Source organism: Anopheles cruzii, chromosome 3 (genome assembly GCF_943734635.1).
Source record: "Anopheles cruzii chromosome 3, idAnoCruzAS_RS32_06, whole genome shotgun sequence".
Lineage (NCBI taxonomy): Eukaryota > Metazoa > Arthropoda > Insecta > Diptera > Culicidae > Anopheles > Anopheles cruzii.
Genome location: NC_069145.1, coordinates 5,389,053 through 5,412,795, shown reverse-complemented (window position 1 = coordinate 5,412,795; position 23,743 = coordinate 5,389,053). Strand labels below are relative to the sequence as shown.

The window sequence follows — 23,743 nt, the reverse complement described above, 5'->3', positions numbered from 1 at the left end:
ATTTCATATGCCTTTGATCACAAACTCATCGCCACAATGTAACGCTTCTACAGATCAACGGCCGAATGGGAACCGTTTGTGCTTTTTTCTGAAGCCGTCCTATCCTTGCCGAGCAGATCTTTGTCCGACCGAACCTTGCCCACGGCTTGTCGCATCGCGACGAGAAAATTCAACAAAGTGTCCGACTCTTTCTTGACGTACAAAGCGTGCGCTAGGAAGGGAATTTTGCGCAAAGTACGCCCACTTAGGCCCTGGGACAACATGGAAACCCTCACTAACATATCGAGCATGGCGCACGGTGCACGCCCAAGATTCGTGGCGGCGGTGTACGGTGGTATGCACGGCTTTTTCTTCTGCTTCTGCTCTTCGTCTTTGATGATCTCGGCCGCAATGAGTTCCTCCAAAGCCATCCGATAAATTTCGTAGATACCGTGCGTCGACGGGTATCCGATGTACTGGACGAAGTCGGCACGATCCAGAAACGCGCCATCAATACTGTCCGTCAGATTGGAGGTGGCCAGTACGAAAACGTTCGGAAACAGCCGAACGCGATCGAGCTGCGTCAGGACAGCGTTCACGACCCGTATACTATCGGTCGGTTCGTTGGCTGTAAGTACAGTAGCGGTCAGTAGCAAACATTCCGCGGAACGGTGAGAAGGTACCAGCGAACTTACACGATATTTTGTCCCGTGCGTAAGCGATCGATTCAATCTCGTCCATCAGAAGGCACACCAACGAACTGCGGTCCTGAAGCAGTTCGGTAACTTGCGAGAAAACTTTCTGCACCAACTTGCCACTCTCGGAGAACCACCGGGAGAACAAACTGTGGCTATTGATCTCGAACAAATGGAAATGCTTATAATGCTCGTTCAGTCGGATCGACAGCTTTTGGGCGATCGCTTTGCACAGGCTCGTTTTGCCGGTGCCAGGTGGCCCATGGAACAGGGCCAAGCGGTTGCAGGCGACCAGCTTGTTGCTGACGGATTTGCGGGCAAACAGCATCGACGTTTCGGCGAAAGACAGCATACCCTCCTTGATTTCCTCCTCGTAGATGAGACTCTCCCAGAGGCCGTGGAGTTCCCGTGAAGGCAGCAACCAGTGCTGGGCTATTTCGACCGCTTCCCCACCGTGATCAATCGTTTCCTCTTCCGCGGCGCCATCGTGCAAGACGTAGAAGTTGAATTTCAGTGCGGACCGTTGCGTAAATTTGTCCACATTGGTGCACACCAGCACGTGCAGAACGTTCTTCACCGGTATGCTGAGCACGGTGTCGATGGCAACCTCTTCGCGTTCCTCGAGAATTTCGTGTACGTGTGTGAACACTTCGCTGCGTTGCTGTATCTTGTTGAACCTAGAATCGACCATCTACCGATGTTAGCATCTTCCCTGGCCGATGGTGAAATTCGTTGAGCCATGCCTTACCCTCGATTGCACGCTACTTCGAACACGATCGGTTCACCGATATCACCCATTTTTGGTTATTTTTGGTGAACAACTTTACTGTCGAATGATCGTGCAATGAGCGCGTTTCGTTGGCCGACTACGATGGCGGTTTTATTGAATTCAACCGTAAACAGTCAGAAACAACAAAATGACGGCTGTCACTTTTCGCACGGAGAGTTGCTCAAAGTAGCTCATTTGCCGCGAACGTCATCGCCGTTCTTTGCTTTGCTGTTGAGCACGAGTTAGGAGTTCTTTTGCCTTTGGGCCCGAAACAATAAGGTAGGTGGCATTTTGTTGAAGTGATATTGTTGTTGAACAGTCGTATCGCACTGTTTTGCGGCCCTCCTCATCGAATCAACCCCTTGAGAAGTTTACTAACTCTACTCTTTTCTCGGGATGCCGTTCCGTTCCGGCGTTGGATTCCGTTCCGTTCGGTAGCTTCATTTGGCAACCACCAGAAGGCAGAAGGATGCCGCAGTTACACGTGCGTGGATTAAACACTCACGTCCTGGAAGTTACTCCAGGACAGAAGGTCGGTGATGTGAAACACATGCTCGCCCAGGCCGAGTCATTCGACCCGGCGGTTCCGCTTGTGCTCTGGTGCGAGGGACATCTGCTGACCGATGAGCAATCGGTGCTGGAACTGAGCTCACACGAGCTGGACCTGACCGTCGGACTGCTGGGTGGCAAGGTCCACGGTTCGCTGGCCCGTGCCGGCAAGGTCAAGGGCCAGACGCCAAAGGTGGAGAAAAAGGAGAAGAAAAAGAAGAAGACCGGCCGTGCCAAGCGACGCATCCAGTACAATCGGCGCTTCTCGTCGGTGGTACAGGCGTACGGTAGACGCCGTGGACCGAACGCCAACTCGGCCTAAGACTTCCCGGCAAGTGTCCGCTCTTCGCGCTCTTGTTGTAACTGAGCACCCGACAACCAAGTTACGATTTGTTCAATAAACAGCATTTGTTGCGTTTGCTCGTCCGTCACTGGAGATCCGGATCCGGGGGAGTGAAGAGTGAACAAAATGAAGTAAACAACCAATGTGCACTCTGTTCAGGATTGTGGGATGATTTCGCTCCGACGACGTTCCGACGTTTTGCATCCGAAAGATCATTCAATTAAAACGTACCTATCCTAGTTCACATTGTAGTGTAATAACAGCAAACTTAGAATGCCGGAACCGTTTTCTGTAAAGCTTTTTTATTCAGTGCAAAACCACACGTTCAATACAGATATTAAAATGTCTTTTCTTGCTCCCTTTGTCAGGATTTTATATTTTTAATAAATAATGCGATGACGTGTATTTGATGGTAAAAGCACGGTTGATTAAGGAATGGTTCTCTAAAATGGATTAGGATAAGGGTGTTTATTAATCTCAGGAAAGTAATGACCGATCATACATTTGCCCGGTTTGGCAAACAACCATTGGAGGAATATAGTATAACTAAACAGTACGTAAACTAAACAGAAAGTCGACAGACAGGTTAGAGAGCGTGGGAATATTAAGGGGCAGTATGGAAAAATTAGGCAGAAGGTTACTATAACAAATATGACTCGTAAACGGAACCAGTTTCACATCATCTTTGGTATGCTAGGGTCTTAGCTGAGTTTTTCCTGGAATTACCACATCAAACCTAGGCCACGCACTGTTTCTTTTGGAAACGTAGGAATATGTCTTCCAGCGAAGACTCGTTTATGGAATAGTTTGCAATCTGATCGTCTCGTTCGTTCTTCAGTGTCTGCGCCTCGGCAAACAGGTGTGACAATTTAAGGGGTGGTTTGATTAGAAACTTCAACATACCCTAAAAACCAGAAAACGCACGATTAGTTTCTCCGCCGCGTAGTGTGACCGACACGGCACGCGTACCTTATGTTCTTCCTGAAGCGTAGCACCCAAGCGCTCCTTGATAGTTCGCACGAGCTCAGTGTAGCCCTCCCGGGAGCCGGAATCTGCGACGAAGCCGTCCTGCAGCTTGAACAGCAGATTGAATCCGTCACCGTGACGCTGTTTGAGTTGCGGAATGAATCCGATACACCGGAGGCGTCCTTCGACCATGATCGACAGTCGATCGCACAGCTCCTCGCACTCGTCCATGCTGTGCGAGGTGAGCAGTATCGTTTGCTTGTGCCGCTGTATGGTTTTGATACAGTTCCACAGGAAGTGGCGCGATTTCGGATCGACACCGGTAGTCGGCTCGTCCAGCAGCACGACCGACGGCTCGCCGAGCAGCGCCAGAATGGTGTTCACCTTGCGCTTCGTGCCTCCCGAACAGTCGCGCAGCTCGTGGTCCATGTAGCGCAGGATATCCAGTTCCGTCAGCCAGCGATTGATTAGCTCGGGCCGGTTCGGGAGACTCTTCAGGCGCGCAAAATAATCAATCACCTGGTGCACGGTCATAAAGTCGAGCAGCGCGTCCAGCTGTGGACAGTAACCGTACTCCTCGCGGTACGGCTGATCGTGCTTCAGGTCCAGCTTTTTGCCCTGCATGTAAATGTGACCGCTCGACGACGGCAGATTGCCGGACACCATCTGAAACATGGTCGTTTTGCCGGCCCCATTCATACCGAGCAATCCGAAGCACTCACCCTTTTTTACCGCGAAGCTTATGCCCTTCACGGCGCGGTACGTTCCGTAGTTTTTCTGCACATCTTTCACCACGAGCGCGTACTTGTCCTCTTCGATGCTGTCCTGCCGCTGGTACAGCTGCTGTACCGTTTTCGACTCTTGATCCACGTCGTCGTAATGCACCGGTGAGCCGTCAGGTTCGTCGCGACTACCGGTGGCAATAACGGGCGGCCGGTTTCCTGCCTCCGGATCCGACGACTCCTGGCGGCGAAAAGTCATCCTCCGTCGAAGCGTGCTGATCTTTACACCGACCGATTCGATGGAAATGGTTAACATTTCGCGATTGTGCATGTTCTCCACTATTCGATCCAGTACGAGCGCCAACACGATCGCAATGATGGGACCGATCACGTAGAATGTAACCGGATACAGTGACTCCTTTTGACGTTCGAGCATGACTCCGTTCCGGATGCCCGGATGGCGGCTAGATAGGCCCTCGTAAACGGTGAGCTTTTGATTCTCGTAAATAACGCGCAACGAGTGTTTCATGCCAAACTCTGGCACTACGTGCAAAACCCAAATGGCGGTTTGGTTTTTCTTGATGTTGTCGTAGCCGTCGGACAGCAGAAATACTCCACCAGCTGTCGGAGGACCAAACAAGCGAAAGATTAGACGTTGGAATTCACTAAAAAGGGCAGAGAGCGGGCCATTCGGTTACCTCCAATCATCGTCAAATAGCTCATGATCGTGATGGCCGTATTGGCACTTTCAACGCACTGGCTCACGATGTACACGACCATCAGGGCGACCAGACCGTACAGCAACAGCACACAGAAAATGTGGCAATAGGCCGAGCCTGACAGGGCCTGATGCTTGTCGAGCAGTGTGGCCGCACACACCACCAGCAAGCAAACCACCAAGTGGAGCGTTAAATCGAAAATCAGTGTGGCCGTCCAGTAGTACCGTTTGATGTTTTGAAGCTGCCGAAACCCGCTCAGCTTCTCCAGCAGCGGAACTTGCAGAAATTGCAGCATATAGATCATGAATGCTACAGAACGGTGAGTCGAGAGAGAGAGAGAGAGCGAGAGATTATAAGCCCCGTGTGACAGCCTGAACCCGCGGCTCCCTTACCTATTGATATAAACTCCGTGAAAAATAGTGGGGTCCGAAAATCGATCATTTGCTTACGGGTAGCAGGAACATTCTGTACCTCCACGCTAGCACCGGCCAGACCGTAGTAGTAGCGTAGGAGCAACGTGGTTACCACGGATTGCGCGATCCCAGAGCTGTGCACAAGATTGTTGTTATGCAGCACTGTAACGTCCGCCCCGCTGGTCGTCACGTTGAACTCGATGCCGACCACCACGCGGTCACGGTACGCGGTGTAGTCTTGCGCACTTTCATTCTTGAGCCGTTCCTGCAGGGAAACGTTCTCGAGGACCACCAGCTCCAACCCGGCCGGGAATAGGCCTTGTACGTCCTCACTTATTGCGTCCTTCCTGAGCAGCGGATGCTGAACCGCATTGTCCCGGTTAACGACGACGAAGCCGAGCGCTCGGTGGATCGCACCCGCGTGCAGATCGATGCCCGGTAAGCTGATGGCAACATCCTCGTTGGCGGACCCGAACGCAAAGCAACCGATCGTAACGATCAGTGGCAATCCGATCAGGCACCCGTAAACGTGCGCATTTCGTCTCATGTGGATCAACTTTTTCATCCAAATCGCTACGTGGCTGTTCCACAGATCAATCCATCTATCGTTGGCCGTTTGCCTCCTGCTGGCCGCTCGAGCGATGTTGCCACTGTTGGAGCTACCACCGGAAACGTTCCCATCGACGCAATCGAAGCTTTGCGGGTGATGTTCGATCACCTTGTTCTGAGTTCTGCTAGAGCTGTGGAAGGAAGATAGTTGGTGTCACTGCCCTTCGTTTGCCGACCACCGAACAGGGCGAATACATACTTGAGGAAAACTTCTTCCAAGGTAGCGTTATTGATGCTGATCGTTTTGATGTGCAGTTCGTCCTTCTGCAGCTCCAGTTGCTCCAGCAGCTCGGAATACTTGTCCAGCGCCGTGTACGGTAGGGTAACCGCACACACTTGCTGCACGGAGACCCGCTCGATCGCATCGGGCACAAACTGGCGTATCAGCTCCAGGGTTGCCCGCCGCTCAAACCTATCGCCCATGAGCAACTTCAGCGTGTAGCCCTTTCCGAAGTGCTGTTTGAGGTACATTGGCGAACCGAACGCCACCAGCTCACCGTACTCCATGATCGCAACCCAGTCACCCAGAATGTCCGCCTCTTCCATGAAGTGTGTCGTCAGCAGAATCGTGTGATCCTGGCGTAACCGCAACAGCACATTCCAGATGTCACGCCTCGATTCCGGATCCAACCCGGACGTGGGCTCATCCAGAATGAGCAGCTTCGTGCGTCCGATGATGGCATTGGCCAGGTTCAACCGGCGCTGCATACCGCCGGACAGGGCAGGAACTTTACAGTCCGCTTTGTCCAGCAAATTGACCTTCTCCAGTATGGTTGCGGCTTCGGTGCGTGCCTCGTCCACGGTCAGGCCACGGAGACGGCCGAAAAACTCGACGTGCTCCCGGCAGTTTAGGTACGCGAACGAAACGTTGTGCTGCGGACAGAAACCGATCTGCTGCCGGTACCGGTCCGGATCGTACTCTCCGTCCACCGCGATCGTACCGGACGTACGGGGCAGCATTCCGGTGATGATGTTCATCGTGGTCGTTTTGCCTGCCCCATTGTGACCGAGCAGCACCGTGATGGTGTGGCCGTAGATGGAAAGCGAGAAATCATTCACCGCCACTTTGGCGCCCCCCGTCCCGGACGAGCGGCTTTTGAAGACCTTCCGGAGCCGCGAAATATGCACCAGCCGCTCCAGGTACCTTCCGGCCCGCTCTTCCTTGGGCCCCCCGTTAGACACCGGATCGGGTGCGGATACGGGTGCGCCATCAGGCTGCTGCTGGAGGCTAATGTGCTCAAATGATCCCCCTCCCTCGGCCGTACCAACATCCATCGGATTTTCCCAGCTGGTGATGCTAATTTTGTTCGTACCGCCACCACAAACGGTCTCGCGCAGCTTGCCCCAGTACTTGCGCGACAGGAAAAACCCCTTCGATTTCGGTGTACCAAACCGGCCGGGGTAAACGTTTTTGACGTAGAACCAAAGAAAAGCCCACAGAATGATACCTAGCGTCATGCACACGAACAGACTGAAGAGACTGAGCCCCTCCATGCCGGGGTACCCGCTGCTGAACAAACTGGCCGCCCCGAACCGGTGTCCAGAGGCTTTGTAGTTGTGGAAAATGTGCGCACCGTACAGCAAACCATTCACGGGGAAGATCACCAGCAGCGGGGCCAGCTCGTCATGAATGAACACCACCAGAACCGGGGCAAAGTGGCACACCGTCGCGATGGCGGTGGCGATGGTTGCCGACTCTAGCGTGGCACTCAGAAAGAAGGTAAACGTGATGAGACAAACGAGAAACAGGACACCCAAGCAACCGAGATACACCATCTGGGCGGGATTCGTGTCCCAGATGCCTCCGACGGCGCCGACTGCAATGCACACGAGCATGATGGAGAGGAAATGTACAAAGCTCACCAAAAAGATGGCCACCTCGTTCCAGTAGCTTTGCTGGCAGGCCAACTTCAGGTACTCGTACATCCCGCAAGCACGCTCCTCGACCAGTGGCAACAGCAGCAAGTACGTACTGCACACCGTGAAGCACACACCGAGCACGGCCACCACCAGCACGATTCTGGTCGGTTCCTGTGGACCCTGATCGCCCACCACTGGAATGTGTCCGTACTGTATCGTAACTTCGGCACGATCGGCGGTCCCGCTTAGCGTCACGGTCGACATAAACGCACGATCTATCGCATTCTGTAGGGCCAAAAAGCCACTCTCGATGTACTGGTTGTCCCGCTTCGAGAAGCTCCCGAACACATCCCGCGAGTAGGTGACGTCCGTACGAAAGTTGTTGTTCTTCGTACGGATCGTGTACCGTAGGCGGCCTTCGTTGGATACGTTGTGAAAGATGATGCCATAGCAAAGGTTCGCATTGCCGAGCAGGGCATGCTCCAGTTCCGCTTCACTGGCAAACGATTCCACTCCTGATGGTTGGAAAAAAAATGGGCCGGGTGGAATGGCATAAGTTTTCACACAAGAAAATGATCAAATAGACAAACTTACGTTCATCCTTGATGAACAGTGTTTGGCGCACATTCTCTATCAGTTCGTTGATTGTCGATGAGTTCGATGGTGTATAATAGACTTTGTTGATTGACTCTCCGGGGAAATATTCGCCAAGATCATCCTGTAAGAAGGAGGGGAAAAGAAGAAAAGACCCATTCCAGAAAATACCGAATTAATTAATAAACGACGCACGTTCCGGGTCATCTAACCCGGATCCGGGTGTACTGTGACAATGGCCCTGTGACCTTATCTTGAGTCGTATAATTAGATTTTCGGGTTTCACAGAACTCGATTTGTTATCAAACAAAGATAAGAAGGCGGATCTCGTTTCATGTGCCACGAACCGGTGACGTCGTTCGAAAACAATCAATAGTGGGAAATGGTTCACAATTTGCGTAGCGCTGGAATTGGGCTTCTATTGCTTCCGGGGGGTCCAAACAGTAATTCACCTGATTTAGGTTGATCTCTTGGGTTTCATTCACTAGGGTCAGTTGCTTTGTGTGCAATAGCAGCACGGCCAGTAAAAATATGATCGGTAGCAGCGTATTGACAACGTTCCGTACAAGGTGCCGGAGCTTTTCTTTGAGCGACTTTTCTAAAAACAATGGCAAAAATGTAGCCATTCTACGATGTTTGCGGTAAATCGCATTACGCCCCGTTTGCGTTTTTGTTCACTCCTTTTAGTCTTTATTTTTCCCGACGTGACACAAATCCTAATTGTTTTGCCCGTGCGATGACAGCCAGTCAAGGTTGTTACAAGCGAAAGGGAACGATTTGTTTACATTTTCCGCGGTGCAACAATTCTTTCGAATTTACATCGTTTCAAAAATACTGGTCATTAAATGAAAGCTACAGTTTTTCATAATGAAACTGCATAAAGTCTTCCTTAAAAATGTTTGGTTTGCTGGTTTCCAGCAAGGTTGTTTATTTTCGATATTCGGTGCCCGCTTGGCTCTAAAATAGGGAGCGCCATTACACTGGAAAAGAGATCATCGTTCGTCTGGCGGTTAAGTTGTGGGTCCATGCTCTTTTTGCTTATGCCTGTGGAAGGAGCTGGGATCGACAAAACGACAACTACAAAACTCGCACTGATACGGCTTCTCGCCGGTATGCAATCGGAGGTGAACCTTGAGGGTCGCCTTCCGTTTGAAGCACTTCTGGCAGAACTGGCACGTAAACTGTTTGGCATCGCTATGCACCACCTGCACGTGCCGGTCGTACGAGCTTTTGTAGCTAAACTCGCGGTTACAATCCTTGCACTGATACCGCCTGACGCCGCGATGCGTGCTTTCGTGATCGCGCAGACCGATCCGTTTGGTGAACAGGCGGCCGCAGAAGGAGCAGAAGAATTGCGGCTGCCGGCCTTGGTGCGTGTTGTAGTCGTGCTTCTGCAGTTTTGCCTCCGTCGTGAACTTTCGATCGCATTTCGAGCACTGGTACAATTTCACGCTCACTTCTGCATGGTCCGTTTCCAGGTGCTGCAACAGTTCCCGATCCAGCTTGAAGCTCTTGAGGCAAATGATGCAATCGTTCGGATCATCCAACGCCGGCGCCGGTTTGCTACTTCCGCTGGTGGTTGTTGGGGTTTTGTGAAACGCTCGGTGGTGGCGAGTCGCACCGATGGAAGTAAATTTTCGAGGGCAAATATTACACCGGTGTAGCGTTACTGTGGCCGCCGCCGGATGCTCCTTTTCGATGTGTTGCGCTAGTTTGCTGCTTTGATCGTACTCGTTGCTGCAAAGACCACACTGCAGTGGTCGCGAAATTTCTATGCCGTCGATCAAATCGTTGACAAACTGCACCGATTGCTGTTGCTTCGAAGTACCATCGCATTCGTGCTCTCTTAGCTGCCCTACAAATGGGAACTGTTGGCCACAACCTTCGCACCCGTACCCGTTACAGTGGGTACGATGAGCGTCGAGTTCGTTTGGCGATGCGAACATTTCATCGCAGTACAAGCACCCGTGCGGAGTCTGATGGCTACGTATGTGATCGTTTACGTCCCGTGGTGTACTGAGAACCATTAAACAGGTACTGCACCGAAACGGTATCAAATGGCCGTGCACCGTCGTTAGATGTTTCGCGAATGAATAGCCGGTTTCGGCGAAAGATTGGCAAATGTAGCAAAACCGTTCCCGTGAAAGCACAGGGGTCCGTTCCCATAAGGGGTCCGGTTTTTCGCCAATCGTTGGTTGTGCATCATTTTCGTGCAGCTGGAAGTCCGTTTCAAAATCAATAGTTTCGAGTTTCTCCTCTTTTATGGGGCCCTCTTCAACGTCAGAAAAATCAACAGACTCTTGATCGACCAAAAATTCAACATCTTCCGACCGTGATGGTTCCGTCACTGCGATCAACGCTTTCTCGTCTAGCACAATCTCCAACTCTTGAGTAATGCTCTGTTTTCTGCAAAATAAAGGGCTCGTTTGGTTGCGTTTTCTAAAATAAATTACAGTTGCTTCACTCACTTCAGTAGCGCACAGAACACCTCGTTGGCTCTCCGGAATTCGACCATAATACTGAATACCAGCTTCATTTGTCTTTCACACTTTCTGCACACGTTCAGGTGCTTATCATCCGGCGCAACCTGTGGAGAGTTAATCACACTTTATCTCTGCGCCATTCCGGTGCCCTTGACAAAAACTTTTGTTACCTGTAGCCCCAGTAAGACCTGCAGATGTTCGCCAATTTCTTCCGGCGCGAACCGATCAAAGAGCGATGTGATTCGTGCGGTTTGCTTTAAACAGAACCGGCAGGTACGTTCCGTTATTTCTCCCCGGAAAGCATCCATTTCGCTTGGCCGAAAAATGTTTCACACACCAAGTCGATTGGGACTGTGAAACGCAACTAGCATAACCATTTCCTGGGCACAATGCTGGCCGTTTCTGGTGAACAGCGTTTTGTTTACGTTTGTGGCGGATGACAGCTGAGCGTTGGTGCAAAGACCACAAACAAAGGCTGTCTGAATCACAGTTGACACACCCTATTAGATTGGAATGTAAACAATTCGGTGATGGTGCCCCGTCCGGGAACAGGATCGTGCTGCTGAGATCACGCGGCTTGCTACCCGACGATGGCAGTGGTATCCGTGTCGGATGCAACGCTGCATCCGGCCATGTGTCGGCTGTGCTTGCTGGCCGGACCCGACACTGCCACGGTGTCCATTTTCAGCGTCGCCAATGGGTGCATCATAGCGGAAATGGCACGCCATTGTCTGGGCATCGACATCGCCAAGGACGACTCACCGTACGAGAACGTCTGTTCACCGTGCATCGTGTCCCTTGTGTCGATGTACGAACTGTACCAAAAGTATCGCGAGTGTAACCGGGTCTTTCTGCAAATGGTGTGCGAATGGCCGAAGCCAGATAACGGTGATGCGGTGGGTGAAACGATGAAAGCCCAATCCGTTGATGGCTCTGTGACGTCTAGCCCCGTGACCGTTTGCTTGGAAGATATAATAGAGGAAGACTACAGTATTGACGACGAGGGCGACAGTCCAATCGATGGCCACGACCTTGTTACGGCGACCAGCGAAGGAGATGCTACCACACCCGGTAACGGTAACGTTGGACACGGGTTTGACGATTCCGTATACTATATGCAAGATTTCGGCGTATACGTGCGATCGGGAGGCGATATGGATGGGCTAGTACCCGGTCAGCACACCACCGAAGAAACGGAGTGGACCAACGCGGCCGAACAATCGAACGGAACGCTAATGGAGGAGCTTAACGCCCAGGTTGCTCGATTGGATGGGCAGGAAATGACTACCGCAAGCCCAAAACCGGTGGACATTCTTTTAGATGTACAGCAACCACCCGTAACCATGGAAACGGTTGAGATGCCGACCGATCGGGAGTGTGAAATGGAATCGCTTCCGAGCGCACAAACGTCGTCCGAGGAGCCAGCTTCGAACCACGAGGAACAACACTATCAGGACCCGAAGCACCATTGCTTCATCTGTGAAACTAGCTTCCCGAACGATATAGATCTCGTGAACCACTTTCCGGCCCACTTCCTGGACGTGCCACAGGATTGCACACTCTGTGGCACTCACTATCGCACGGTGATGAACTTCAATCGCCACTTGGCCTACCACCAGCCTGGGCGACCGTACAAATGTGATAGCTGCGAGAGACGTTTCAACGACCGTCAAGCCTTTCAGCGACACACGACCGAGTTTCACCGTCAGCCCCAAGGGGTTCCGCTTGCCAGCGAGACCGACCAGCACGTGCTGGTGTGCGACGTCTGTGGCAAAATGTACGTTCTTGCGGAGCCCTACGAACAACACGTGCGGCAACATGAGCGAGGTCTGCAGCAGTACCACTGTAAGCTGTGCCAACGATCGTTTCCACGCAATATCTATCTACTGTTTCACCTCGAAACACATGCCAAACAGCGGCCCCATCGATGCCGCTACTGTTCGATACCTTTCGCTTCGCTGTACCTGAAAAATTTCCACGAAAAGCGCCACCCCGGCGAAGGCATCTCACTGTCGCTGCCGTCGTCGGTTGGCGCGGACCGAGAACCGACGTCACGCCGTTGTCCGCTCTGTTTGACGATGTGCCGGTCGAAGCAGAGGCTGCTGGCACACATCGAAGCATTCCACCCCGCGGACACGCGCATCCAACTGCTGCAGTGTTCGTTCAACGAGTGTCGCCTTAAGTTTCTCGATCTCGGCGAGTTTCAGAGTCACATCACGGACCACCGGGTCGGCGAACGGTTTCCCTGCACGCAGTGTGTGCGCGTTTTCAAACGGCAACGGCTTCTCGCCGCCCATCTGCGCACGGTGCATGGGATGGTAGCGCCACGATCACGCGATGCCCTGCGGTGTGCCGTTTGTTCGAAAAACTTTCGAACTGAACGAACGCATCGGCTGCATTTGGAGACGGTACATCAGCCATCGAAGGAGCCACCGAAAGACGACTAAGCAGAGAGATGAGAGAGGATGAAAGGTCTGACCCTGGATGGTCAGCAGACTTGCCCGCATGATTTCATCATTGAGCCCCTCAAACGGTTTTCCGGTTTGATTGAATGTGATGATCGGTAGTCATTCCAAGCGATCGCTAGTCGATAGAACATCTTTTAAGTACTGAGTAAAATTATAATTCTTTGTGTGTGGGTGCATTTTAAGTTAGTCGATACGATCGAACATTCCAGAAGGCAATATGTTGCCATTATTCCTCACGATAGAGCTAGTATAAATGAGAAATATGGTCAGTGTGAGCAGGAGTTCGTAACGAATATTTCAAATTTTATCCCATTTTTTTAATTTGAAGAAACCTCCAATTATTTATAGAATCTATTATTTATTTAAATTCAAGGAATCCTTAATAGTAAATGCGCAAATATTACACGTCAACAGTTTGGGCGTATGCAATAAAGAGTAAACTGATTTTTAGAACTCCCATCCACGGTATTCCTTCACGACGGAATTGTTATCCTTACGCATTCGACGCACCGCACTAGCCTCACCCTTGGGCACACAGCGTTTCTTCAGATCACGCTTTTCGCGGACTTGCAGATCGCCCTTTATGCGGCCGGTGATGAGGGACGGCGCAATTGTGCTGGCGGTCGTTGAATACGATCGGACACTGCGTGCATCGTTCAGCAGCTTCCGAACCATCATCATGCGATACTGACGCGAGTTACGGTCAACTCCTGCCTCGTCTTCCGCATCACTTTCGGGGTCATCCGACTCAACATCGCGTCGTTCGGCTAGTCCTTCGTGGCTAGTGGCTTCTACGAACTCTTCTCCATCCGACTCGACCTCCGCGGTGACGGTTGCGACAATCTCCAGCTGTTCTTCACCTTCGACGGGTGCGGGTTTTTCCATACTATCCTGGCCCGACATGGACTGAAGGTAGCTAAGGATGGCAGAGTTGGCATCGGCCTTTTTTGCACTTTTTTGCGATGGTTTTTCTTCGGAAATTTTGATTTCCTCTTCCAGCTTTTTCCGGCATTCCTCCAGCTTGTCGTCGTCTAACGTGATCGTTGCGCCCTGATCGTGTTCTTCTGTGTCTGAAACGCCCGCGGAGCTCTCTTCTTCGTCTTCCTCGTCTTCCTCGTCCTGCTCGTCCTTGTTCGCTTCGTGATACTCTCTCATCAAGTCATCCTCCATTTCCTGCGTGAAACCGTAACCCGAGCATAGCACCTCACGATCCAACTCGTCGTCTCGTTCGAGATCGCCAAATCGAGGAAACTCTTCACTTTCGTAGCCAAACTTCTTGCGGAAGAGTTCGCGCACGCCCTGTACATCGCGGTCGAAGTACATCTCCGCATTCGGATGCGAGGTCGAAATCATTTGCGGAAAATCGATCAGTATCGGGTGCTGCTCCTGCGTAATCATGATGTTAAACTCGTTGAAATCCCCGTGAATCACGCCACAGTTACCCAACCGGACGATCAGGTTCATCAGATCATCGTACAGTGCCTCAACGTTGCCCACCTCGCACACGTTCGTCAACGGGTAGCCGTCGACCAGTTCCATGATGACACAGTGCCGATTAAAGTCGATCGGTTTCGGCACCGGAAAGCCACGATCGTGTAGCGCTTTCATGTAAGCGAACTCGCGTGTGGCCGAGATGCGCGAAAGATACAGCCAGCTCATCCTGTGCCGCTTGCCATGGTAATCGCGCTTTTCCCGCACGTTTCGGAAGCAAATTCGCCCGAGGCGATGCAACTTTAGGCAGAGTGGCGTGTCTTCGTTGTCCATCACGGTATAGATGTTGGACTCTTTTCCCGTACCGATCTGATTTCCAAAACCGCCAATGGAACCGCGCAGGGTGAGCGCTTTGAGGGCCAGATAGTCGTAGCCCATGTTTGACAAACGGAATCCATCGACTGTGTGGTGGGATAGAGATTAGCATGAAGTCTATAGTACGCCTCGGTGCGGATTCGACGTTCACTTACATCGTCGTCCACGTTCGTACGTGAGCAGTTTATGTTTGCAAAGTTCGCGCAGCAATTTATGCACACCACCAGCCTTCAGGCTAGCAATAGCGGCCACCAGCGCTCCGGGCACCAGGTCGTGGTTCTTCATACCCATTTCGATCTGCAAAGGATTGTAAATGTGTCGATCGATGCGATATCCGAATGGGCCACACAGTAGGTCTTGAGCCCCTTCACTTACTGCTGTCAGTATCCGAAAATCCTCTTTGCTGAGATACCGGAGCACCGTTACGTCTAGTTTACCCATAGTTGGCCGCTGTCCTTTATTTCACTATTGAATCGAACAAGCTTGATGCTTAGTTGAGCAATTTACACCGGATCTCGTCCTCGTGTTCTGAAAGTTTCTGTTTACAAACCGACGTCAATGAAGACTGTCAGCGAGACCAAGGTAAAGCAATAAAGGATACGCTTTGTGCATATCAAGGTTAGTATAAGAACTAGCGAAACGGGCCTTTTCTTTGCTTCTACCAAGCCACGGGAATAGTAATAACGGCTCGCGAAGATATTAATATCAGCCGACCTTGAGCTTTATTAAACGTTGCCCTTGTTCACGCGTAGGCCTGAAATGAAATCGTAAATCTTACTGTAGTGGCCATCCCTAGACATCGCAGTGGCGACAAGACACCAACACACACACACAGCAAGCAGTATCGGCTGTTCCGCCGATTTTCTGTCGTTCGCCGTCGCTTTCTCTCTCTCTCTATCTCTTGTGTTCATGGCCAACGGATAACGGATTGTCCCCGGACTGACGAACGCAAGCAAACGTATGGGAGGAAGAGTGTGGAGAAAAATAGTAAACGTCACGACTGTGAGTTGGAAGTTATGGTGGAAGAAAAAAGTGGCACAATCAGTCCTGTGTTCCGAGCTAATTTTGTGTGTCTAAAGTGATCAGTTCGCGGTTGCCCGGACATCTGGCCCCAAGATGTCACCCCCCGGTAATGGAATCTTTGTGGTCCGGGGTGAAATGTCCACCCTGACGACGGCAATGCGCCGTGGGTCTCGGTGGAGCTTCAACACGTATCAGGTAAGTGGTGAAGGGACCATCTTCACGCCGCGCACCATCTGGAACGGAATCCCGTGCGCCATTGCTTCGGAAAATCCATCACAGATCGAGAATGCACCTCACTAACGTTGTTACCCGCCTTCAGGATGACGATAAGGATGTGCTACTGAAGAGCTTTCAAGAGCTGAAGGAGGTGCTGCTGCAGGTGGAAGATTTGCGGCTGGTGGAACCGAGCGTATTTTTGGCCCCATTCCTCGAAGTCATCCGTTCGGAAGAGACGACCGGACCGGTCACCAGCTTGGCTCTGTCGGCCGTCAATAAGTTTCTTTCGTATGGCTTGATCGATCCGACACACTCGACGTTGGCCGCCACGGTGGAAAACATTGCCGATGCCGTAACGCACGCCCGGTTCGTAGGCACGGACCAAACATCGGACGGTGTGGTGCTGACGAAGATCATACAGGTGCTGCGGACGTTGGTGCTCAGTCCGGAGGGTAGCGCACTGTCGGACGAGAGTATGTGCGACATAATCTTGAGCTGTTTCCGGTTGTGTTTCGAGCCACGGCTGAACGAGCTTGTGCGCCGGACGGCCGAGAACTCGCTGAAAGACATCGTGCTGCTGCTGTTTATGCGTTTGCCACAGTTTGCCGAAGGGGACAGCTTTAACACACTAAAGACGCTCAAGATGCGCTCGAGCTCGATGGACCAGTCGGGCAAGCGGCGCAAGTATAGCAAAACGGGTGCGAAAGAGGAACCGAAACCTCCGACGACCGCGGCGGCGGCACCGGTGGTACCAAAGATAGTCGCTGGTTCGATGGTGGAGGATGCTGCGGGCTCAGGTGAAGAGCCGGTCACGCCGGTAGCGCTGACGGCACCAAATCGCACCCTGAAGGCTCCTCCGCTGTCCACGACGCCCGCTACTCCGGCCGGAGTGATCGTCGATATGCAGGGAACCATTTCTCAAACACCCAAGGCAAATCCGGATGTAGTGCTCGTTTCGACAAACGAAACACCAAACTCGGGCGAAGCAACTGTTCCCGAATCTGAGCAGGAGCCGGTGGTTGCTTCCGGCGGTACCGAAGAAGCTGCTCCGAGTGACGCGACCCCGTTCGTAAACTCCGTTGGTGTGCGTTTTACACCTCAACAGCCAGACGAAGAGCTGGCCACGAGTGGCATCGCTAATGGCACCACCACAACGCCAGCATTTTCACACGTTCCCTACGGTTTGCCCTGCATCCGGGAGTTGTTTCGGTTCCTGATTTCGTTGTGCAACCCGCTGGACAAGCAGAACACGGATGTGATGATCCACATGGGCCTGACACTGCTCACGGTCACGTTTGAGGTTGGCGCGGACAGCATCGGGCGGTACGATTCGCTGCTCGCGATCGTCAAGGACGATCTGTGCCGCAATCTGTTCGCGCTGCTCGCGACCGAGCGGATATCGATCTTTGCCGCCGATTTGCAGCTCTGCTTTCTGCTGTTCGAAGCGCTCCGGGCGCAGCTCAAGTTTCAGCTTGAACACTACCTCACGCGCGTGGCGGACATGATCGTGAACGACAGTCCGCGCATCCTGTACGAGGCGCGCGAGCTCGCGATGGACAACTTGCTGCAGCTGTGGCGCATTCCGGGCTTTGCGGCCGAACTCTACATCAACTACGATTGCGACCTGTACTGCACGAACTTGTTCGAGGATTTGTCCAAGTTGCTCTCGAAGAACACGCTGTCGGCCACCCAGGCCATCTACAGCATCCACACGCTGTCGATGGATGCGCTGCTAACGATCGTCGAGTCGATCGAGCGAAACTGCGTGCAGGCAAAGAGTGGACAGAAACCGACGTACCTGCGGCACTCGCGAAACAATTCGTACGCAACCGATAAAATTGTACTCGACCACTCGTTGGCCGCAGTGACGGAGTTTGCCCGGGCATCCGAAGCCGGGTCGGAAGGCCATGGCGAAGACACGGCCGAAGGTGGCACCACGCTGGCTGCCGGTGAACCGATGGTCGCCGTGGAGAACATTAGCAAATTTCTGCACTCTAGTCAAACGGACCGGCTGCGAGAGCGGGCGACGAGCGACCGATCGAACGCTGGTGGAGGTGTGGTTCCCGTTGCGACGGTTCCAACGGAAGACCCCGAAGCACCGCCAGTACCGTCGCACGATGAGCTGGCAGCGATCAAACGCAAGAAGCGCCTTCTGACCCAAGGAACCGATCTGTTCAATCAGCGCCCGGAGAAGGGTATACAGTTTTTGCAAGAAAACGGTCTCCTCAGTGCGGTGCTCGACCCACAGGAAGTGGCCCAATTTCTGCGCGCAAACTCCGTGCTCGACAAGAAGATGATCGGTGAGTACATCAGCAAAAAGCGTAACGTGGAGAGCCGCATCCTGGAGGTGTTTGTGAAGTCGTTCGACTTTGCGGGCCTCATGATCGATCAGGCGCTCCGGCTGTACCTGGAAACGTTCCGGTTGCCGGGCGAAGCGCCGCTCATCTCGCTCGTCATGGAACACTTTGCCGACCACTGGCACGTGAGTATCGTGGCGACCCTGATTTGGGGGGTTGTAGAAGAATGAAACGCTAACTACGGTTGCGGATTTATTTTCCCCCAGGAATGCAACAACGAACCGTTCGCCAACACGGACGCAGCGTTTCGGCTGGCGTACGCGGTCATCATGTTGAACATGGACCAGCACAACCACAACGCGAAGCGCCTCAACGTGCCGATGACGGTGGAAGACTTTCAGCGCAATCTGCGGGGCCTGAACGGCAATTCGGACTTTGATCAGGAGATGCTTACTAAAATCTATCATTCGATACGGTACGCTTTCGGTATGCCCACGGGGGGTCGTGCATTTTATCTTACACCTTTTTGTTTTGTTTTATTCGCCCAGAAACGAAGAGATTGTCATGCCGGCTGAGCAGACGGGTCTGGTGCGGGAGAACTACCTGTGGAAGGTACTGTTGCGCCGTGGCACCACCAAGGACGGTATCTTCCGGCACGTTTTCGGTCCCCAGCACGATCGCGAGCTGTACCGGGTGATTCAGGGTTCGACGCTTGCTGCGCTCAGCTTTGTGTTTGACAAATCGCTCGACAACGTCACACTGTACCAGAAGGCAATCGGTGGGTTCGTCAAGTCGGCAGCGATTGCCGCGCACTTTCAGCTCCACGGTGACTTTGATGCGCTCGTGTTGACGCTGTGCAAGTTCAGCACGCTCCTGGCGCCTCCGCCGAACGATGCGAACGAAATCGCGAGCTGCGTAATGTTTGGCCAGAACTTAAAGGCACAGCTCGCGATGCGCACGGTGTTTACGCTGATCCACGAGCACGGTGACTGTATGCGTGAGGGCTGGCGCCACATGATGGATGTGATTTTGCAGCTTTTCCGCTTCAAGTTACTACCGAAGGCGCTGATGGAGGCGGAAGATTTCTGTGAACCCAGCGGTAGGGTGGTGCTGCTGCGTGAGCAGAACCCACTGCCGAAAACGGACGCGGGTCTGTTTAGCTCGCTCTACTCGTACCTTGCCAACGATGGGCAACGGCAGCCGACGTACGAGGAGCAGGAGGTGATCAAGGTGTCACGCAAGTGCACCCGCGAGTGTCAGATCGAGCAGATCGTGAACGAGTCAAAGTTCCTGCAGTATGAGTCACTCGAGGAGCTGATCGGTTGTCTGCTGGCAATGATTGTCCCCCCCGAAGGTCACAAGAATGCTGCGAGCCAAGCGGGTGCCGGTGGCATCAGCGCAACCGGCGGCAGTCCGCAGCCCGCGTACGGCGAGTGTACGGTTGTGTTTCTGCTCGAACTGCTCGTGAAAGTGTTGATACAGAATCGCGATCGGCTGCTGCCGGTTTGGGGCCGCGTTCAGGAGAAACTGTACGCCTTGCTGGTCGGTGGATCGAGCTACGATTTCAGCTATCTGCTGCAGCGCACAACCGTTGCCCTGCTCAAGCTGGCCATCTATCTGATGCGCAACGAAGACCTGTGCTCGACGATCCTGCAGAGCCTGCGGATGCTACTGGCCCTGCCGCCGGCGGTCATTCTGGCCATCTCGAAACCGATCTCGATCGGTATGTACGAGTTGCTGAAAACAAGTGCGCAAAACATTCACACCGAGGCCGACTGGGTGATCGTGTTCACCGTGCTGGAGTGTGTAGGGGCTGGTGCCGTACCACCGGAGTACGTTGATCCGGCGCCTGCCACGGGTCGCTCTCAGGGTTCCACCGGTACCGTGAGTGGCGCCAAATCGGATGGTGCACTGAGCAGTGAAGAGGACTCGGGACTACCCGATCGGGGTTACATTTCCGACACGGAGCTCAGTTCTTGCGTGACGCTGCCAATGAAGACACCGGGCGGGCCGTCGGTGGCGTCAACCACGCCACCACCGATGCCGAGCCCTACGGCGGGTGATGCTTGGATACTGGTCAACAAGGACACGATCGATCTGGCATCGGGCATCGGTTCGGGACCCGGGGGCACCAACGGGGGCTCCGCCCGTGGTCGATCTCCATCGCCGTGCCACTCGATCCAGTATCGCTGCCAACTGCTCGAACATTCGGCATTCGCGCTGGTCAAGTGTTGGGAAAGTTTGGCCTTTATCGTGCGCAACGTGGCCCACATTACGCCGTACAATTTCGAGAGTTGCGTACGCTGCATCCGGACGTTCGTCGAAGCGTCGATGGGCTCATCGCATCCCCATCAGCACCAGCACCCGGACCAGCGCAGTTACGGTGGAAAAGTGGCACGACGCAAGACCGCTGGTGGGGCTTTGGAGCGAAAGGAACGGCAGCGGAAGGTGCACGGTGGTGCCGCACCGCCTGGCAGCGGACAGTCCGCATCGTCCTCGTCGACGGGCGTTGCGGATAGTAGTGACAGCGAATCGGACGAACTGCCCGAACGCTACCAATCGATCTCGATCCAGTTGCTCGATCTGATGCACACCCTGCACACGCGGACGGCACAAATCTTTCGCTGGTGGGCCGAGGAAGGTGGTGCGGTGCCCCAGTGTGCATCACTCTGGTCCCAGGGCTGGTGTCCGTTGCTGCAAGGCATCGCCCGTCTAGCGACCGACCATCGGCGACAGGTGCGCACCAGCGCCATCACCTGCCTGCAACGGGCTCTTCTCGTGCAGGATCTACAAACGCTGACCGGGCTCGAATGGGCCGGTTGCTTCAAGCAGGTTCGTAAAGGCGCACGGCGTTCGGGGCACCCGTCACGTTCACTTTCGTGCGCTCTATCGTTTGGTAGGTTCTGTTTCCGCTACTGCAAGAGCTGCTTCAGGAGAAAGCCAGTGGCCCGCAGGAGATTGGGTTGCTGGAAGAATCACGCATCCGCACGGCCACCATCATGTCGAAGGTGTTTCTGCATCATCTGACGCCCCTCATTGCGCTGCCAAACTTCCAGGAACTGTGGCTTGAGATATTGGACTACTTCGAGCGCTTCATGACGGCCGGTTCCGACATGCTGTACGAAGCGGTGCTGGAAAGTCTGAAAAATATGCTGCTCGTGATGCACTCGGTACGTGCGACGGCCACTGCGAATGCTGCCGCTGCGTGGGCTTACGGTTTTCCCTCTTTCTAGGTTTGCGTCTTTCACAACACCGACGGCTTGACGCATTCGATGCTGTGGGACGTTACCTGGCAGCGGATATCCAGCTTTTTGCCTAACCTCAAGGATGAGCTGTTCAAACAGGAAGGTAAGGCACTTGCGTCTGCTTCCCTTTTAACCCTAGTGTTGATGAGCAAACCGATAAGAGGGCACGCCCAACAGGCCATCCGGTGCTGTGAATGCCTTGGATGTGCGTTTGCAATCCGTGAAGGTTTCGAATTTAAATCGTTCCTCTTCTTCTATGCTTTTCCCACACATGCGCCAACGGAAATTAGTTTAAAGGATAGACGCGATTTTGTAAGTGAGACGCAAAACAGGAACAGGAAATTGAATGTGCTCGATCCCAAACACTAGGGTTGGCAGAGTGATTTCGGTTAACGCATACTAACGACATGCTTTCGTTTGACCCCCCTTAAGCCGTCCGTGCTTCGGTTACCGTCGCTGCTGCTGGAGAAATGGTGCCTGGCAGCTCTCAATCCACTCCGATTCCACCGGTGGCCAGCGATCATGCAGCCGAAGGAAGCAACACCGTGGCCAGCCCTCCGCTTGTTATGCTCCACCCTGCGCCGGTGCCGCCACCGGAAAGTGCAGCGCGACATCATTCACCACCATCGTCTGCCTTTGTTGCCGGTCAGCCAACGTCAGCTGTGAACGTTGGTCCGACGGCCGAAATCCATCGCACGCCCGTCCGATCTTTGGCCCCGAACAATCTCCTGATGAGCAGCACGGCCACGGCCGACTTTGGTGGGCTGCCAATGATGATGTTACCGCCCGTTGCTACACTTCCGGCGGCACCCACTTCGGTGCCGGTCAGTGGCAGAATCGATTCTGCAACGCCACCCTCAACAACAAGTGACCAGAGACCTCAGAGGTCGACCGTTTCGAACGTTATTGAACTGCCGGAAGTGACCGTTTTACCATGTACGCCATCACGCGTCGCGGTAGCCGACGGTGCTCCAACGGTACCGGTTCCCCTCAGTCACCGACTGGCGGGCTCCCAGTATCCATCCCTGCAGCACGTCCCCGTGGGTATTGCGCAAAGTTTTGCACCCATCTTTGTGCAACCGAACCGGCCGGGGGAGCAAATTTGTTCGGACATTTACTCCGACTACGCGAACGATCCGTACAATCTGACACTGCAATTTGAGCACGGTTCCTCCGGAGGCAATGTGTCGGCGGTGCCCGTAACGGGAACGGAGGAAGTGAAACCGACAACAACGGGCACGTCGACGATAGCGACGGTAGGCGGACAGACGATGGCCACCGAGTTACAGAACGTGTTTCAATCGGCTCAATACTTTAGCTTCCCGTCCTCGGGCCACATACCGCCCGGGTCGGAGATGCTGTTTGGAGAACCGTAGGGCACGGAGCGAGACAAGCTGTTGCGACCTTCCAGAAGCCAGGGAAGGACATTCCAAACTGCTTCTCAAATCGAGTGTTGATTATATCGCTATGTTGCAATTTAGCACTGAAATGGCGCTAGGAACGTTTTTGTGTAGAGTGAAACGATCTTGAACGATCTTACGTTCGAAAACGAACTGCAAACAGCTGTAAATGCTAGGGGGCTTACGCAGCCAGCACTGTTGTGAGTTTTTAAAGCAAAATTTATTGTATTTATTAGTGAATGTCTGATCGATTCGAAGCGATACGGAAACGGTGACCACGGTTGTTTGTTGATCAATTTTAATTCCACTACTCGTTACTTTACCTGCGTTAGTTTAGCTATTAAAACATACCCGATTCAAACACAGAGAGACGAGACGAATTAGGCACACGGGGACCCTACTATCGCTCTTCTTTTTATTCTTCACCACCTTTGCGTATTACTTTGGGAACGGTTCCCTCGTATCGTAAAATCGAGTCCAGAGCCCCGCCGGGACGCCGGGCGCATCCGATGTCCGTTAGCAAAATGAGAGCAGAGTATTGAGAAAAAATAAATAAACATATATTATGGTCTATTAACGAAACCAAC

General features: G+C 53.1%; 7 protein-coding genes across 7 annotated transcripts; 3 read left to right on the top strand and 4 right to left on the bottom strand.

Annotated features, from left to right (window-relative positions):
* Positions 1 to 47: 47 nt before the first annotated feature.
* LOC128275244 (pachytene checkpoint protein 2 homolog) lies at positions 48 to 1,472 on the bottom strand. Its single transcript, XM_053013676.1, has 3 exons — positions 1,423 to 1,472; positions 675 to 1,351; positions 48 to 607 (listed from the first exon to the last, which is right to left on the bottom strand). The coding sequence occupies exons 1-3, from the start codon at positions 1,470 to 1,472 to the stop codon at positions 48 to 50; spliced, it is 1,287 nt and encodes a 428-aa protein (XP_052869636.1).
* Positions 1,473 to 1,885: 413 nt separating this feature from the next.
* Positions 1,886 to 2,740, top strand: LOC128274160 (FAU ubiquitin-like and ribosomal protein S30). Its single transcript, XM_053012267.1, has one exon. It carries the CDS (start codon positions 1,913 to 1,915, stop codon positions 2,312 to 2,314), a length of 402 nt encoding a protein of 133 aa, XP_052868227.1. The 5' UTR covers positions 1,886 to 1,912; the 3' UTR covers positions 2,315 to 2,740.
* Positions 2,741 to 2,916: 176 nt separating this feature from the next.
* Positions 2,917 to 8,844, bottom strand: LOC128274159 (phospholipid-transporting ATPase ABCA1). Its single transcript, XM_053012266.1, has 7 exons — positions 8,671 to 8,844; positions 8,219 to 8,342; positions 5,964 to 8,139; positions 5,135 to 5,895; positions 4,722 to 5,051; positions 3,305 to 4,644; positions 2,917 to 3,239 (listed from the first exon to the last, which is right to left on the bottom strand). The coding sequence occupies exons 1-7, from the start codon at positions 8,842 to 8,844 to the stop codon at positions 3,072 to 3,074; spliced, it is 5,073 nt and encodes a 1,690-aa protein (XP_052868226.1). The 3' UTR covers positions 2,917 to 3,071.
* A 384-nt stretch (positions 8,845 to 9,228) lies between these two features.
* Positions 9,229 to 11,009, bottom strand: LOC128275240 (zinc finger protein 709-like). Its single transcript, XM_053013672.1, has 3 exons — positions 10,872 to 11,009; positions 10,687 to 10,805; positions 9,229 to 10,624 (listed from the first exon to the last, which is right to left on the bottom strand). Exons 1-3 carry the CDS (start codon positions 11,007 to 11,009, stop codon positions 9,229 to 9,231), a joined length of 1,653 nt encoding a protein of 550 aa, XP_052869632.1.
* Positions 11,010 to 11,291: 282 nt separating this feature from the next.
* LOC128273992 (GDNF-inducible zinc finger protein 1-like) lies at positions 11,292 to 13,283 on the top strand. The gene is made up of 2 exons (XM_053012073.1): positions 11,292 to 11,565; positions 11,617 to 13,283. The coding sequence occupies exons 1-2, from the start codon at positions 11,292 to 11,294 to the stop codon at positions 13,146 to 13,148; spliced, it is 1,806 nt and encodes a 601-aa protein (XP_052868033.1). The 3' UTR covers positions 13,149 to 13,283.
* A 319-nt stretch (positions 13,284 to 13,602) lies between these two features.
* Positions 13,603 to 15,416, bottom strand: LOC128272873 (uncharacterized). The gene is made up of 3 exons (XM_053010756.1): positions 15,351 to 15,416; positions 15,131 to 15,272; positions 13,603 to 15,061 (listed from the first exon to the last, which is right to left on the bottom strand). The coding sequence occupies exons 1-3, from the start codon at positions 15,414 to 15,416 to the stop codon at positions 13,617 to 13,619; spliced, it is 1,653 nt and encodes a 550-aa protein (XP_052866716.1). The 3' UTR covers positions 13,603 to 13,616.
* A 675-nt stretch (positions 15,417 to 16,091) lies between these two features.
* Positions 16,092 to 23,730, top strand: LOC128271828 (Golgi-specific brefeldin A-resistance guanine nucleotide exchange factor 1). Its single transcript, XM_053009482.1, has 7 exons — positions 16,092 to 16,193; positions 16,318 to 18,696; positions 18,778 to 18,986; positions 19,060 to 21,343; positions 21,412 to 21,681; positions 21,745 to 21,859; positions 22,189 to 23,730. Exons 1-7 carry the CDS (start codon positions 16,092 to 16,094, stop codon positions 23,130 to 23,132), a joined length of 6,303 nt encoding a protein of 2,100 aa, XP_052865442.1. The 3' UTR covers positions 23,133 to 23,730.
* Positions 23,731 to 23,743: the final 13 nt, after the last annotated feature.